Raw genomic sequence first — 18,474 nt, 5'->3', positions numbered from 1 at the left:
TGGACAGTTCCGATGCGCCACAGCGAAAAACTGCACCGACTTCCTCGGAAAACAAACGGGACATGGTGGACAGAGTACCCTTCGTCGTCCAGTACTTCCCCAGAGCAGAGAAGCTACGACATCTTCTCCAGAGCCTTCAACATGTCATTGATGAAGACGAACATCTTGCCAAGGCTATCCCCACACTTACAATTCTTGCCTTCAAACAACCACACAACCTCAAAAAGACCATTGTCTGCAGCAAACTATCCAGCCTTCAGGAGGACAGTGATCACAACACCATACAACTCTGTCAAAGCAACCTTGCAAGACATGCCAGATCATCGACACGGATGCCATCATCTCATGTGAGAACACCGTCCACCAGGTACATGGTACATACTGTTGCAACTCGGCCGACGTTGTCGACATGATACACTGCAGGAAAGGTTGTCCAGAGGCATGGTGCACTGGGGAGACCATACAGGCGCTACGACAATGGATGAATGAACACTGCTCAACAAGCACCAGGCAAGCTTCCTGTTGGGGAATATTTCAGCAATCACAGGCATTCGGTCTCTGATCTTTGGGTAAGTGTTCTCCAAGACAGCCTTCACAACACACAACGCAGAGTTGCTGAGCAGAGACTGATAGCCAAGTTTCGCACACATGAAGACAGCCTCAGTCACGTCACATTATCTGTAACCCCCACGATTTGCCTGGCCTTGCAAAATCTCACAAACTGTCCTGTCTGGAGACAATACGCATCTCTTTAACCTGTGCTTAACCCTCTCCACACTCACATTGTCTGTACCTTTAAGACTTGATTACCTATAAAGATTCGCATTCGAACCATTATTTTGTAAATTGAGTTTGTGTCCTTATATGCCCTGTTTGTGAACAGAATCCCACTTACCTGACGAAGGAGCAGTGCTCTGAAAGCTAGTGGATTTTACTACTAAATAAACCCGTTAGACTTTAACCTGGTATTATGAGACTTCTTACTGTGTAACACAAAGGCCAGGATTTTTCAACCCCTTCTCTCCTTGATGGTGGGCTTTCGTAAGGCTATTGCAGAAGTCCATTAGCCACTGGATGGATTTTCCAATCCTGGCAAAGTCTGCAGGTATTTTCTGACTTGCCTGCCCCACTGCCAGGGAACCCATCGTGGGGGGTTGTCTTTGGCGAGACCGGAAGATCCCTCCAGCAGAAAGGGCTAGAAAATCCCACCCGAGGTATGACTCTTTTAACATTGAAAATGTCAATCACAGCACAGAAATGGCTTGAATGAGTTTTCAATGAAATACGCATCCCACAAAATATGCATAAATATGCATATTTGCCATGCTGACAAATGAAATATTTGTGATGCACCCTACCGTTTTGTTAAGGCACTTAATTTCCTCCCACCTGCTCTTTGGGCTCTGTCAAGCTCACTTTGACTTGGCCATAAAGTTAGATGGTTGACTTATCCATTTTGGCTATTAATTAAAAAGGGGTTGTTACAGCTTGGCACTCAATTTCATGGCTGAGACTGGGAACTCTACCTAGAGAATGATCAAAATTTCTTGAACATATTTCCTTAAAATAAGTGTTTAATTTTGTAGTAAATATTTAAATGTTAAATAAGAGAATAGAGCTTGCAACACATTTCTGCAAACCTGGTAATCAAATAAAGTATGTTGCATATATTGAGATCAGCATTTATCCCTTTTGATGTGAAGCTGGTATAATAATATAAAGGTATTTGTTTTTACTTAATATGAAAGAGATCTTGTCATTAATAGTGAAAACCTTAACCTGAACATCTCATTTTTTAGATTGTCCAGTCAGACTTTTCCCATGAATCTCCATAATATTTGAGATGCAAATATGAGAAAGAATTGGCAGGACACCTGGGATCTCAATGAACAGGAAGAATAACTGTATATCTCCTTAACCAGATCAAGGGATTGTGAAACTAACAGCACTAGGAATGAAAAGTATATACAAATAAGAGTGGGTGAATTCATTGTTAATTTTCAGGCAGACTAAGGAAGAGGAGGAAAGAAAGACTGAAAATAGAGGGAAATAAACAGAAAGGAAGCTTTTTACAGTTCATTTTAGTTTTGAAATACATTCAGTTAAAGCTTGAAGAAGTGAGACTCCACACTTGTAATTATTGATATTTAGTACCAGAAAGGAGCACTGTCAGTAATGAACATTCATCATCTCACCTAAAGATTAATTGAGCGTAAAATGACTTGATTTAATATTCTGTGGTGAAGTTAAATTGTACCAGCCACATAAATACAGCAACTTCATGCCATTCAATATGTTTCAACAGTGAGGTAGATAACAGTGTGCTTCCATTTTCCTGAAGCTAATGGTGAGCTGCATTTCTGACAGCAGGTTTTCACCTGAAGCTACTGTGGCACTTGTGCATAAACTGCAGTGAGCACTATTATTGACAGTAGGCTCTCTGCACAAAGTAACAATTTTTAAGGAAATGCTTTATTTGTTTTGCACCAATATAATTAATTATGGTATTTTATCCAAGAAACACGTTCACAGACCACAAGTGGAATTACAGTATTACATCAGAAAATTCACACACAAATGAAATAATCCAAGTTAAAAACATGAAAGCGTGATGATCATGCAGCACCAAAAGTAGACAAACAACATTCAGCAGGTAACAGGGAAATGGTGTATGGGATATTCAAAGAAGAAATATTGAATTAAAATGATCTTAAAATTACAAACTGATGCATCATTCCTGCATTACAGGCACTGAAATACATATAGATTTCATCATGTAGGCATTTAATTGAGGACCCAAACCATGAAAGGAATAGAACTACATCAGCATTTTCCCATCCTACAACTTATGGTGACCTTGACTGGGCCTGGTGGTAGTAACCAGTTCTGGAAATTGGGTAGATTGCATTAGGGATTTTCCAAATTTAGTGCAAGTGTTAACTCTTCTTGTTTGCATTGTTTCAAGCTTTGTGACATGAAGGGCATTGTTGTATGACTGGTGCTGAGAGTCTAAGATCAGTCACAGCCGCAGCTACTGTATTTTTTTAATCTGGGTGGTTTGCATATATGGTGGGGTCAGGTTGGCACATAAGCACAGCATATTCAACGAAGAGACAGATGTAGCCAGTGTAGGTAAACAGTATCTTGTTGACAGGAAGTCTGAAAAGAATAAAAGATCTGAGAACGAATTTCCATTTATTGTTTTTTAAGCGTATTGTCCACTTGGCCATCTCATTTCAGGTTGGCTTGAATTTGGCTATTCGGGTTTTTCAAGGCTTTTACTTCTGCCAAGGTGTAATTGCCTAACCTTATGTCAAGACATGTGCTCATGTCTATCAAAGCCTACTCGTATGGCATTACACTTAGAAGCATTTGGCTGCATATTGTTTTCTCACACCATTCACTGAGAGTTTCCTGAACCTCACTGACAACACTCAATAGTCTAGACTTTACAATTGTCATATCATTCATGTACTGCTAGTATTTGAGATCAAAAGGGCTTCATTAATGAGGATTAGCAAAAGAATTGGCCCTAGCCTGTACCCTGAGGCACACCTTCTGTTATTTGAACACATTCAGATGGGCATCCAGGAGGAAGCATGGTATCCGTCTGTCAAACTGAGTGTGGTCTGTGAGAACTGTACTTACTGATTATCGTTGTATAATCCTAAGATCTGGCTACTTTCATTCACTCATATTGCAGGTATCCAGGCTGCTTGTAGCGTTAAAACCCACATTCTGTGTAATACTGTTTCTTACTTCATTATTTTCCACACCACGTAAATTGAGCACGTCACTAAGAATATCCTTAACAGTTCTCAAGTTTTGTACTTGCCAGTCTGTGATGACTTTTCAACAGTTCCCTTAATATGTTCCACATTCAGTTTGATTTTTCTTCTTTTAGTATTAATGGTATCTGGACGAATCTGAGAAATGAGGAAATTGTTAAAGCAGTACAGCTTGTATCCCTTTCCATCATGTATTCAATCAGATTGGGCACATGGAATAGGGAACCCCAGGCAAAAATCTCCTGCTCTCCGTGCAACCACACTAGTTTTAAAGTTTGTAACAACTGCAGGAAGGTTTTTCCAATAACAATTGCCGTAACCTACTCTAGCGACTCTGCTTTGATTCTAATTTTATTTTCATGGAAATTTGCTGTATACTGGCACCTAGTGGTTGGAAGAAATAATAAAGTTCAGCAAAATGGGTGCAACAGCATTCAAACAGAAAAGGAACTTTTGTGCACATTTCCCCTCTCCGTGGCTGTGAAAGTTGCAGATTTCTTGAATTATTTGGACCATGTTGATGATTTTTTTAAACTGAAAGAATCTTATTTCAAACCTTTTTTTTCTCCATTGGGCAGCAAAATTGAGGGCAAGCCATATAATTTGGCTTGTGCAGTTATCACAAATTAAGTAGTAGCTATTGTCATACCTCCTTTTCCAGAAGGGAGCAGTTTGACATGCCCTGAGATATGGGAGAAAGAAATAAGAAGTAAATGAGTAGGGATGTACATTCAATCTAAAACGGTCTTCAGTTAATGGTTCTCCTTAAAGGAAAGGAATTGTGAATAATAAAACATGTATCACCTCCAGCAAGTTGTAGTTGCTGTTTTCGAGGGATGTGTTTTCCATTGCATCTCCGCTATGATTTCTGTTCTAGCGTATGGCAATCACTGAGGCTAAGTGAGCCTCTGGAGATGTTTGCATTTCTTTACTTCTTTGGATGGCTTGACCCTCTGTTCCTTTACAAATAAAATTACAAAATTATCCATGACTCTTTCTGATAAAAGAACGCTCATCATGGAAAATTAGAATGAAAGAAAGAATTGAAATGTCCTCTTGAGTTTTATGCTGTGAGTGCAATATTCCAAGTCCTGTTAGCAATTTCTTGAATACTTGAGGCTGTCTGTAGAGCTTTTGTTTGATTTTCCCCATTCATTTCACAAAGTTTATCACTAAATCATACTGACGGGGACAGTAAGCAGCTGAATGGTCAATCCCATAATACTGTATCGGCATCACTTTTTCTAGACTTAACTGTGTAGAAGTTGAAGTTAACATTAAGCATTGAGATATCTGATCTCTGCAGTTTTTGTCGATGATGATATAGCTTTCTTCTAATGCAATTCCTTATAGTTTCAAATTATATATACTTAAACTGTTTTCGGTTTACTTTTTATTAATAAGCAAATTCCCCATTTATTCTTTACTTTTAAAGGATGATCAGAAAGCTGAAGAAATTGCTGTGAAACGAGCAGCCCTCTTAGAGAAACGTATGAGGAGGGAGAAGGAAAAACAGATTCGCCGACAGCAACTAGAAGCAGAGTTGGAAGAGAGGAAGGAAGAAGCCAGGTATTGCGTGGTCAGAAGTATAACCATCTATTTTTTAAGATACTTTGTCTTTTCAAATAAGATTACAGAATTATCCCCTGGGGTGCCGAGACCTGGAGGGCCCCAGCCAACTTGCGGATTACGTTGATTTTTCTGTGCCACCCTGTTCATCCAGCTGGCCCTGAGTTGCCCCAGTGTGAGAAAGGGGGGAAATCAGAAACTGTCGAGACATCCAGAGTCTCCTGGGTGGAAGGCAGTGACATGGGCACTAGCCCTTCCTCCTTCCTCAGGATGCCCATAGGCTCCAGGACACTCCATGGGACGCCAGAATGGCTGGGCTGAGGTCCAGAAGCTCTGATATCACTTGGCTGATGTTTCTGCCCCCTGGTCTGTGATTGGGCCAAACTCTAGAGGCACTCTGTTACAGCATTCTGTGAGCTAGCCAAGCTCTGCTGGCCTTCAGCATTAGAGACTGGACTAAGTTGTTGTGGCCCACAGCCATGGGCTGCTGTGTCTCCAAAATCCCAGCAACAGCCCCATCCATGGCCCGCTGTGTCTCCAGGATGGCCTGGACCCTGTCACCCATGAGGCCAAATCCTTTCGCCAGACTTTCCACTGCGGACGCCACCCTTGCAGTGTTGCCTTGGTTACTACGATGTGCCATCACCTGCAACACCCTAGGGTGATGGTCCCTCTCCTCCAGTGCGGGTCTGCTTACACTCTGAAAATCTGGGACCACTTTTCTTGGAGGCCATCTTCCTGCCTGTGTCCATAATTGCAGCTTCTATACAGCTCTGGCTTGTTAAGGGACTTTAGGTGCAGTCAATGTGGGCCAGTCATGGGCCCGTTAGTTAAATTTCATTGTGAATAATGTACAGCGTCCTGGTTTCGGTAGAGATTGAATCATCTCCAAAGGTGCTAATTTAAGGTACTATGTCCAGGGGGTGTCATGGTCAAGGCTCTCACTCAATGCGGGGGCATGCTCACAGGCAGGGGGTCTGCATGGCAGCACAGAATTCTGTGTGTGAAAGGCAGCAGTGAGGCCAGTGCTCTGTGTGAGAAGGTTGCTGGAGGTGGGGGGAAGAGAGAGAAGGGAATGGATGGTGGTGCTGGGAGGCCAGCAATGTCTGGGTTAGTAGGGGATGGCGAGGCCAGTGATGCCTGGATCAGTGGGTGATGGGGAGGTCACTGATGTCTGGGTCAATGGAAGATGGGGAGGCCATCGATGTTGGGGTCTTTGGGGATGGAGAGGCCACTGATGTCTGGGTCAGTGGGGGATGGACGGGCCAGGGAGCCAGCGATGTCCAGGTCAGTGGGGGATGGAGGGGCCAGGGAACCAGCGATGTCCGGGTCAGTGGGGGATGGGGAGACCAGTGATGTCCAGGTCAGTGGGGGATGGGGAGACCAGTGATATCCGGGTCAGTGGGGGATGGGAAGGCCAGGAGGCTAGCAATTGTTCTTGTTGAGGGGGGGAAGAGCGACCAGGCCAGTAATGTCCATGGGGAATGAGAGACTAGCAATCAGGCCTGCAATGTCTGTGATCTCGATACATGTTTAGTGATCTTCCAGAGATCAGCGCTTGCACGGTGGCCCACTCAACGTGCTGATTTCAGCCTCTTCAGCAGTACTAGGCCCCCTTCCCTGACATTTTGCATGATTTACACTAGTGCCCTCTGCAGTGCACAGAACGTGGGAGATGCATTTTGAAAGTCCCGCTGAAAAACCAGTGGGATTTACTCCAGTTTTTAACGCAAATTCGACATTTAGGGCCTGATTTTACCAAAAATTCATGCCTGTTTTTGGGCGCAAAATCATGGTAAATTCAGGCAACAGGCCTTTAACGCGATCTGCACCCAAATCTGAGCAGATCGCGATTTCATTGACACCCGATTCGGGCACGGATCCAGTCCCCACCTGAATCGGGCAGCCCAACAATTTAAGCGCATTAGCATGCATTTAAATCGATTTTAATGAACCGCGTAACCAACTCTACCACCAAATTCCACTTTACCTTCTTCTGGTCTGTTCCAGATCCGCACTGCAAACGACCTGCAAAATAAAAATCCGAAGCGGATTTCTATTCTGCAGGGGAACCTCCGAAGCTCTCTCTGCCCTTGTGAAGTCAGTCTGCAGCCACCATCCTTCTTGACCATCCTTCTGAGTTTTCAGAGCGCCCCGATATCCAGCCTACGCCACCAGCAATGGCAATTTCACCCTCTCCATCCCTGTTTGTGATCAGAACTCTTCACTCACCTGACGAAGGAACAGCGTTCCGAAAACTAGTGGTGTTTACTACCAAATAAACCTGTTGGACTTTAACCTGGTGTTGTGAATCTTCTTACTGTGTTTACCCCAATCCAACGCTGGCATCTCCACATCACAACAGGAATGAACAGTCAAAATGATATGGATGTACTTTGTTCTGTGTGGTCGAAGATTCTCAGAAATGCAAATTTTATTTTTCACTTGAGCCCTGCAAGTAGACACAATCAGCCTAAAATAACCCAAGCAGCTCACATTCATTACTGGGGCAAAAGTAGACAGTTGAAATAGATGCAAGTGTAATCTTTCGACAGAAACTTTGAGTTTAATAGTGTTATCAGTTTGTTAGAACAATATTTTCTCTAACAAGAGCAGGTATAATTATTGCCAACGCTTCCATTTGTCAGAGAGCTGCTCTGTCTGCTTTTTTTCCTTTCCCGTCCAGGTGTGCTGCTTCAGATTTTTTTTGAACTGCGCATGCGCAATTCAGAGCTCTGATCATTCCAGCAGCACTAAACCCCGCCCACTATGCAGATCGGACAGGAGCCGGCAAAAAAGCGTATGGGTGTGCTGTAAAGAGGATTCCGGGCTCGGATCTGTATCACACCTGGATCCAATCCTTAGACGCCAAATGGTAAAATCGGGCCCTTAGAATTCTTTTGGGAGAATCGCCTCCATTGGGTTTGCTGCAGCCTGACCAATGGAGTTTTATTTTCTACTTTATTACTTTGATACAATAGTGGAACACTCTAGTCATGCATTTTGACTGGTATCATTCAGAAAGGCTCACTCAAAGTCTTTCTGAAAGGATGCATCCAGCCTACCTGTCAGGTCATCAGTAGATACTTATTAACTCTGTAACAAGTGTGACTACATTTCAAAAGTAATTCATTGACTGTAAAGTACTTTGAAGATCTAGTGTTTGTGAAATACAATATACCATATACTTTCTACCCTATATAAATGCAAATCTTTCATTCTTTCAATATATTGAGCTCCATACAAATAATGCGCAGTAAAATGAATCACTCCAGGAATTTCTGATTTGTCATTGAACTGCCATGATTCTGCGTTGGCTCAGTGGCAGACTGATATTTCAGTGTAGTTGTAAGGGATTGCTGCATTTTTGAAACTGGCATCTGTTAGATGAGACACAAAACTGAAGTTCTATTGGATAGTCTTTAAAAATCCATGGCACTATTCTAACAAGAGCAATGAGTTTTCCCTGGTGTCCTGGTCAACATTTACTCTGATATTAACATCACTAAAAAAAAGATTATCTTCTTGTTGAGCTCACTGCTGTTTCACAGGCCTCTGCATTGCACAAATTGGCTGCTGCAATTCCCTGCATGACAAGAGGGACCGAACTTCACAAGTACTCAGTTGGCTATGAAATGCTTCTGTGATGTCCCACGGTTGTTGAAGGTACAATGTAAATGCAGGTTGTTTATTCTTTTCCCTTGAATTTCCCACAGACTCAAAGCTGAAGAAGAGAGACAAAAGAAGGAAGATGAAAGATCGCGCAGAGAATTCATTAAACAGGAATACCTAAGAAAAAAACAGCTGAAACTAATGAAAGACATGGATAGTGTGATAAAACCTCGTCCCACCAGTCTGAAACTCAAAAAGGCTCGCCCTAAATCTTTCCGAGAGGAGGGGTCAAACCCACCTGTCAGGTCATCAGCAGGTAATCAAAAATGTTTTGTTTTGAAGAGGCTATGCTAATCGTTTCATAGAATCATAGAATTTTTGAGTGCAGAAGGAGGCCATTTGGTCCATTGAGTTTGTACCAACCACAATCCTACCCCAGCCCTATCCCCGTAACCCCACTTAATTTACCCTGCTAATTCCCCTGACAACTAAGTGGCAATTTTCCATGGCCAATCTACCTAACCCACATATCTTTGAACTTTTGATAAATAATTTTCAAAATGTTTTACATCAAATGCAATTTACGGTTACTTAACTTTCTATCACTGCTTGAGAAAGCAATAGAGATACAAACAAAAACCTGCAAGTGCTGGAGGATTTCAGTATGCTGGAAACACACAGACTGCCAATCAGTATCAGAAAGAGAGAAGGCTGCTCAAGCAAAGGATTCCTTGCCAAAAAGTTTACCTATTCTCTCCTCACAGATGCTGACTTATCTGGCACAAAAACAACAATGTTTGAAAGAAGCAAACCATAAGACTTAACTGCTCTGAATAACTTATTATTTTTCTCTGTTTTGCAGCTTCCTGTTTATCTTTGGCATCACTGAACACAGCTGATGCTGACAGTGTACATTCAGGAAGAAAAACTCCCAGGTAATAATAATATCTGATGTTGAAATACTTTGTTGTTGTTCACTGCTATTCCACAGCTTTGAAAAATACTTGGAAATTTAGATTGCTAATTATGAGCAAGGATTTAGTAACTTGTAGGCCTCCTTGTGTATTTTAGCATGAAGCTTTGTTTGGTAATGCTTTTGCAAAGTGCTTTGGGGTGTTTTACTATGTGAAAGGAATATTTTTTAAAGATTTGTTTTAGACTTTAATGGCATCAAGTAGCATGGGGAGAAAGTAGGAATATGGCATTTTGATTAAGGTTCAAGCATGATCATATTGAATGGTGGAGCAGGCTTGGTGGGCTGAATGGTCTATTCCTGCCCCTATTTTCTGTGGTTCTATATAAGTATAAACTCTTCAGCAAAGAGATTATGTCTGAACTTTTTTAGTTACAATGCTGCACTGAAATGTTGATTTAACCCCTGAGGAGAAGACATGCTATGGTATATTTAGAATGCATAGATGATGAATATGATCTCACTTCACAGTATTATTTGATTTGTGAACAGTTATTAACAATTGAGAATGGATTGAGGCTGAGTACATTTCTAAGAGTTTAATATCCTCTCTCATCATAATTTGTTTTGTAAGTAAGTTGCTTCACCTGTATGTTAGCTCAGGATTTCCCCATTCTTTCAGGCTGTCTTCCTAAGAGCATTGGTCTATGGACCCCAGTTTGGAAACCCTTGTGTTAAGTATAGAAAATCAGACAGTGATCTGATTCAAACATTTCTTCAATACAATCTATTGGTAGCATACACGTTATGTTGTTATCTTTGAAAAGAAAAAGTAACTCTTGTTAAATACATTTTGAGTTAGATTCCTGAGTTCTGTATTATTTTAGAAACTGAAAAATAAATTTAAAATTCTTAAGGCACAGCTTAGAAAGTTAATAAACATAAGCCATTATTGTTCAACTTATTGAACATCGTACAATGTACAAGGGAGGGAGAGTGCGGGGGCGTGGGGTTGTAAATTACCATGGATGCCTGGTCACTTGCTCCTTTGCCATCTTGCAAACGGCTGCAAACCCTTGTGCCTTCCCATCTTCACCACTATTTCATAGGTGATGGGCTGAGGGCGATGAAAGGTTGGAAACTTGGAAGGTAACAATGCCCGGGCTTCGAGTGGGAAAGTGGTGTTGGGGGATCCCTGTTTAGATTGTAGTCCATATTGTGGAGATGCTGGCATTGGACTAGGGTAAATACAGTAAGAAGTCGCACAACACCAGGTTAAAGTCCAACAGGTTTGTTTGGTAACAAAAACCACTAGCTTTTGGAGCGCTGCTCCTTTGTCAGGTAAGTGGGAGTTCTGTTCACAAATAGGACATATAAAAACACAAACTTAATTTACAAAATAATGATAATTTACACAATAATGACAATTTACAAAATATTAATAATCTCCACTCACATTGTCTATACCTTTTAAGATTTGATTAGTTGCAAAGATTAGTATTCCAACCATTATTTTGTAAATCGAGTTTGTGTCTTTATATGCCCTGTTTGTGAACAGAATTCCCACTTACCTGACGAAGGAACAGTGCTCTGAAAGCTAGTGGCGTTTGCTACCAAATAAATCTGTTGGACTTTAACCTGGTGTTGAGAGACTTCTCACTAGATTGGAGGCCCCCTCCTCCTCGCCCAAGCTTCCCACACACACACACACACACACACACACTTCTCATTCCTCCCTGCCCTGTTCTCATCAGCGCCGAAGACCCTCTGGCCCTTTGACTGGACTGGGCCTGTCAGCTTGGTCCTGGTGATATCTCCTATTTATCTTACATCCAGCTCCAGGGTCAGATGGTTGTGGATTCACGTTTTACACCGGAGACTTGAGCACCAAAGTTTAGGCTGTCACTCCATTGCAGTGCAGAAGGAGTGTCTCATTGCCTGAAATGAGACATTAAACTAAATCTCCGTTGACACTTTTGTGTGGACATAAGTAATTCCACAGGATTATTTTGGAGAGCTGCAAAGGAGTAATGCCAGGTATCTGGACCAATATTTATCATTTATCAACATCAGTAAAACTAAATATGTGGTCATTTTCATGTTACTGTTTCTCGGCACCTGTTGCGTGCAAATTTTCCTGCACTATTACAACAGTGACTTCTTCAAAAGTACTTCACTGACTGTAAAAGATATTTTGGACATCCTGAAGTTGTGAAAGACATTGCATAAATGCAAATTCTTATTTCATTGATGGAACAAGGAATCAAGTGTTCAGAACAAAGGAACTTTCTTTGCGATAATTTGTCTGTTGATTACAAATTGTAACTGGCATACTGATTCATTGTATAAAACTTTTGAATTAATGGAAAAATTTTCATTTCACTTTAAAAAAAAAATTTAATGTACAGGACGGAATCAGTTGATGGTTTCATGTCACCGAGTTGTTCTGTCAATCGCAATGGTGAAAAAGACTGGGAGAATGATTCAACAACTTCCTCCGTGGCTTCTGCAACAGAGTACACAGGTAATGTTCTCTAATATTCTTAAATATTACTTTAAAATTGGTGCTCTTCTATTTGCATTCTCCCCCGCTGAGCCCACGTAAACAGATTGCTAGATTGAATCTTTCATAGGCTTCATAAACAGCTCAGAAACAAGCCTTTCAGCTCAACTGTTGTTTATATTGCACACACGTCTTCTCTCATTCCATCTACCTTAACCTTTCAGATTACTATTATATTTCCTTTTCTCTCATGTACTCATTGAGTTTTATTTTGAAAGCATCGAATCTATTTGCCTCAGTCATTTCCTGTGGCAGTGAGGGCCACATTCTAACCACTCTTGGTGTGAATAAATTTCTCTTTATTTCCCATATTGGATTCACAGTAATTACTTTGTATTTATGGACTTTATTTTTAGATTCTCCCACAGAAGTGGAAACACTCTCTTCACATCAATCCTATCAAATCCATTTATCATGTTAAAGATAAAAGCAAATTACTGTGGGATGCTTGAATCTGTAACAGAAACTGAAACTGCTGAAAAATCTTAGCATGTCTGACAGCATTTCATGTCTGGATGACTCTTCATCAGAGATATAAAGAAAACTGGAAATAGGATGAGATTTATACTGTGCTGGTGGTGGTGGGGGGGACTAGTGGGGGCTGAATAGAAGGCCAGTGATAGGTGGAGGTTAGGGAGAGATGGACAGAAAGGTCAAGGATGGACATCTGGACACGAGCAGAATGGTGTGTCGAAGTGGCAAGTGACAAGAAAGCATGTGTCCTGCTTGCAAATGGATTGATGGTGTTCCGCAAAGCGGTCACCTAGTCTGTGTTTAGTTTCACCAATGTAGAATACATCACTTTGAGAGCAGCGGATGTAATAGACCAGATTAAAGGAGCTGCGTATGAAGAGCTGTTTCTTCTGAAAAGAATGTTTAAGCCCTTGGATGGTGAGCAGGGAGGAAGTAAAAGGGCAGGTGTTGCACTTTTTGTGATTGCAAGGGATAGTGCCATGGGAAAAGGGTGAGTGTTTCCAGTGATGGAGGAGTGAAGCAGGTATCCTGAAGGGAGTGGTCCCTGCTGAATCATGATGGGGAATGAGGGGAAAATGTGTTTTGTTGGTGGCATCATGCTGGAGTGGTGGAAATGGTGGAAGATGATCCTTTGAACGCAGAGGCTGGTGCGGTGAAAAGTGAAGACAATAGGGACCTTATCCTGGTTCTAGGAGGGAAGGTAAGGGGTGGGGGTAGAGGCGCACAAGATGAGTCAGACATGGTTGAGAGCCCTGTTGACCACAGTGGATAGGAAACCATGATTGAGGAAGAGGAAAGACATGTTAGCAACACCGTTTCAGAAAGTGGCATTATTGGGTTGGATGCAGTGGATCTGAAAGAATGGGATGGAGTCCCACGTCCTTACAGGACGTGGAGTGTGAAGAGCTGTAATTGGGGTAGGTATGGGAGTCGGTGGACCTGTAATAGTTGCTAGTGGACAGTCTATCGCCAGAAATGGAGACAGAGAGGTCAAGGAATGGAAAAGTGTCAGAGATGGAGCATGTGATGGTGAGAGGAATGGAAATTGGAAGCAAAATTGATAAAATTTTTCAGGTCCAAATAAAAACATGAAGTGGCACTGAACATCATTGATATACTGATGAAAGAGTTGTGGGAGGGGGCTGGAGTAGGACTGAAACAAGGAATGTTCCGCGTACCATAAAGAGACAGGAATAACTATAACCCATACAGGTGCCCATAGCCACACCTTTTATTTGAATGAAGTGAGACAAATTAAAGGAGAAATTATTCAATGTGAAAAATGGTGGAGGATGGGGATTGTTCTGACCTCTATTCGAGCAAGAAGTGGAGACATCCTGGTGAGCATGAAGGTATAGAGGGAATTGGACATCCATGGGAGAGAGGCTGGGAAACTGGAACTTGTTGCTATAGACCGATTGGACATTTATGGTTGTTGTTGTTCATCCGTCATCATCAATGAGGACCTCGACACCATTGTCATTTTGAGGCTGGATGCGGTGTGTCTGAAGATGACTGATGAGGCCAATTTGGGCACATAATGTCCTGGCACATATTGGACAGAATTGTCTAGATACTGTAGTTGTTGTGCTGGTGGCTGTGGACTTGCGCAGCTTGCGCTTAAGTTGTTTCAGCAATACACCTTGCTTTGTGAGCTTGACAGCCTTTGTGGATAAGGCAGTGCCACGTAGGGTGGTTTTGTGCCAGCGTTTCCCAGTAGTCATGTCAATGTCAAGCGACTTCAGGGAGGCCTTGAGTGTGTCTTTGAAACGTTTCTTCTGCCCTCCATGCAGAATGTTCCCCAAAAAGGAGCTGCTTGGGTATGCATCATCTGACATATGGATGGCGTGACCTGCCCACCGGTCTGCGCTCTCATCAGCAGTGTGTGGACTGATGGTAGACTTGCTCTAGAGAGAACTTCAGTGTCTGGTACTTTGTCTTGCCAATGGGTGCGTAAAATTCCACAAAGACAAGTCGTGTGAAAATTGAGTTGTCTTGCATGTCTTTGATACACAGTCCACGTTTCATGGGCATACAGGAAGCTAGTGAGTACCGCGGTGCTATAGACATCCAGTTTTGTTGCTGGGATGATTCCTCGACGTTCCCATACAATGAAGCGCAGTCTACCAAAAGCAGAACTTGCCTCTGCTATTCTGCAGTTAACTTCTGTATCAATAGTCACTGCTTGGGAGAGGGTGCTGCCAAGATAAGTGAACTGGTCCACTGCCTGTAGTTTCTGTGATTATTGGTTCTGTGTACGGTGCATGAGGAGCAGGCAGGTACATGACTCCTGTCTTTTTAATGTTGATGGTGAGTCCAAAGTTGTCACAAGCCGTGGAAAATTTGTCCATACTGACTTGCATCTCTGGCTGTGAGTCAGCATACAGGGCGCAGTCATCGGCAAAGTGGAAATCTCTCAGAACAGTCTCCTTGACTTTGGTAAGAGCTTGAAGTCTCCTCAGGTTGAAGAGCTTCCCATCCACTTTGTACTTGAGGCTGATTCCAGCAACACTGTCCTGGAAGGCATCATTCAGCATTGCAGTAAACATGCTGAACAGTGTGGGTGCGAGCACACAGCCCTGTTTGATGCCATTGGTGACTGGGAATGCTTCAGAGGATTATCTGCCATCCAGAACTCTGGCCATCATGCCATCATGGAACTGGCGTACCATCTGAATGAATTTGGGGGGACAGCTGAACTTTGACATGATCCTCCACAGGCCTTGTCGGCTTACAGTGTCGAAGGCTTTCGCGAGGTCAACAAAGGTTGTGTAGAGCTCGCGATTCTGCTCCTGACACTTCTCCTGAAGTTGGCGCGCAGCAAAAATCATGTTAGTAGTCCCACGACCTTTGCAGAAGCCACACTATGACTCTGGAAGCAGGCCCAGCTCCAGGTGAGTGACCAGACGATATAGCAGGACTCTTGCAAGGGTTTTTCCTGTGATGGAGAGCAGCGAGATTTCTCGATGGTTGTTGCATACTTGCCAATTGCCCTTCCTCTTGTAGAGGTGTACGATGGAAGCATTCTTAAGTTCCTGAGGAATGGATCCTTGCTTCCAAAGGACTGGAACAACTCGGTGAGCTCCTCGATAAGTGCAGGACTGGCAGCTTTATAGATCACTGTAGGTATGGCATTTGCCCCTGGGGCTTTGCCACTGGGTAGCTGGCTGACAGCTTTCATGACTTCGGCTACTGCTGGTGGATCATCCATGGTGCTGTTGATAGCAACCTGGGGACTCCTATCTGTTGCCTCATTGTGAATAGATGACAGTCGTTTAAGGACGGCTTCAAAGTGTTCAGCCCATCTCTGCAGGATCTGAGCCTTCTCTGTAATGAGAGTTGTACCATCTGTACTCAGGAGAGGGGAACTCCTGAGAGATTGAGATCTGTAGAGAGTGTTGAGGGCTTCATAGAACCATTTCAAGTCATGCAGTGTATCTTTAAATCTAGGCTAATACCAGGTTCAGGAATGTGATGCCAATCCAATAGTTCTATAGTTTCAATATCTGTAGAGAAATTGCAGACTCACTTTCCAGGCGTGCCTTACATCAAGTTGCACAGCAGGTTTGATAATTTATCGCTCAGTGCCTCCATATATCAGTCAATTTGCACCACATTGTGATGGCATTTTCATCAAGCAAATTGTCACATTTGACTAGCTCAACAATTGTTGCGGAATGGAGCTGTGACTGATTATGAGACCCACAAAAAAACTGATTTCTGCTAGCTTTATATAAGTTAACTCACTTCTACCTGCAAGTTGACAGCCTTCCAGTGAGTGCCTAAAACTTCTTGTGGGAATTTATTTGCTTCTGCTGGAGTTGGAAAGAATTTGGGCTGGATTGTTAATCAGTTCATCATAAAATCAGAAGTGAGATGTTTGCAGGTGATTGCAAAATGTTCAGCACCATTCATAACTCCTCAGGTCTGCATCCATATGCAGCAAGACCAGAATAATATTCAGGCTTGAGCTAATAAGGGGCAAAAAACATTCACACCACACAAGTGCCAGGCAATTATCTTCTCCAACAAGAGAAAATCTGATCACCTTTTCCTGACAATCAAAGGCATTACCTGGCTGAATCATCCTCTATCAGTATCCTAGCCATATGAATACTGTGGCTGCAATGAAGAGCTGGACTGAGGCTGGGAATTCTGCAAAGAGTAACTTACCTCCTGTCTCCCAAAGCCTGTCCACTGTAATCAAGGCACAAGTTAGGAGTGTGAAGGAATACTCATCCTTTGCCTGAATGAGTGTGGCTCCAACAATACTTGAGAAGCTCAACACCATCCAGGACAAAGCAGCCCACTTGATCGGCATTCCATTCATCACCTTCAGTGTTCACTCTCTCACCACCGATGCACAGTGGCAGCAGTATTTACTATCTACAAGATGCCCTGCAGCAATACACCCAAGACTCCTTTGACAGCACATTCCAAACACATGATCTCTATCACCCAGAAAGACATGGGCAACAAATATATGGAAACACCACCATGTAAGTTTTAATCTGAACCACATACCATCCTGTCTTGGAAATATATCACCATTCTTTCTTTGTGACTGCATCAAGATCCTGGAACTCCATTCCCAACAGAATTCTGGGTGGACCAACATCAAATGGATTATAGTGGTTTAAAAAGACACTTGTCACCATTTTCTCAAGGACATTTAGGGATGGATAATATATGCTAGCCAAGTGATGCCCGCACTACACGAACAAATAAAAAAAATTATATGGGCTGTAACCAGATTAGGCCAAAATCCTGACCCATTTATACCAGACATTTAAATTCCATTTGAGTGAGCTTTGGGTGGATATATTTCACATCAAGGGAGGATATTAAGGGGAGTCAAAAAATTCCCAAATAAATTCTTCCCTGTTATGCCCTTGCAGGACCATTCTGGAATTTAAATAAGAGTTATTACAAGTCCATTTTTGACAACCCGAACATTCACAAAAATAAGGTAATTCTAAAGGAAATTAGTTACCTTTCCCAGATAGAAGTGGCTCCAATGGAAGCTGAAGAATGGGATTTGTAAAAGGATCATGGGCTGTTGACTGTGGGAAGAATTTTACTCTGCTGAACTTAACCTGATCTTTATCTTTGGATTGGACAATTTTAATTAATCCTGATGCTGGGACTTCCAGAGCTGACAGAAATTTATAAAAGAACATTCAGATATTTATAACAATCATATTTCTTTTGCCTTTTATAAGATATAACTTTGTATATGTAATTCATATGGGGTTATTGGATAACTAATTTGAGGAGCTAAATACTGTTTGGGCATATTTCATGTTAACCTCATACAGCAAAACATTCATTAATTGATACAAAAATAGTGGTTCAAAAGAACCACTGGTATTTGTGGTTCTTTTGAAGTAGGTATTTCTCATTCATTCATATGTTTACAGGGCCAAAGTTATACAAGGAACCCAGTGCAAAATCAAACAAGCATATAATTCAGAATGCAATCTCTCATTGCTGTTTGGCTGGAAAAGTGAATGAGAATCAGAAGAATAAAATACTTGCGGTAAGATCTGGATTCT

General features: G+C 42.2%; 1 protein-coding gene across 3 annotated transcripts in view; it reads left to right on the top strand.

The window, feature by feature from the left end:
• camsap2a (calmodulin regulated spectrin-associated protein family, member 2a) overlaps window positions 1-18,474 on the top strand; it is a 180,468-nt gene that overhangs the window by 150,113 nt on the left and 11,881 nt on the right. For all 3 annotated transcript variants that reach the window (XR_013887869.1, XM_080195831.1, XM_080195830.1), the window contains 5 exons: window positions 5,224-5,357; window positions 9,074-9,285; window positions 9,832-9,904; window positions 12,291-12,406; window positions 18,340-18,458. Coding sequence is in view for 2 of the 3 variants with exons in the window: in XM_080195831.1 (XP_080051957.1) it covers window positions 5,224-5,357; window positions 9,074-9,285; window positions 9,832-9,904; window positions 12,291-12,406; window positions 18,340-18,458 (654 nt within the window). In the remaining variant the exon portion in view is untranslated. The remainder of the gene's footprint in view (window positions 1-5,223; window positions 5,358-9,073; window positions 9,286-9,831; window positions 9,905-12,290; window positions 12,407-18,339; window positions 18,459-18,474) is intronic.

This window comes from Carcharhinus amblyrhynchos, chromosome 9, assembly GCF_965287045.1.
Source record: "Carcharhinus amblyrhynchos chromosome 9, sCarAmb.v2.hapA, whole genome shotgun sequence".
NCBI classification, from domain to species: domain Eukaryota; kingdom Metazoa; phylum Chordata; class Chondrichthyes; order Carcharhiniformes; family Carcharhinidae; genus Carcharhinus; species Carcharhinus amblyrhynchos.
Note: the sequence above shows the minus strand (reverse complement) of the source record. Positions and strands in the feature narration are given on the sequence as shown.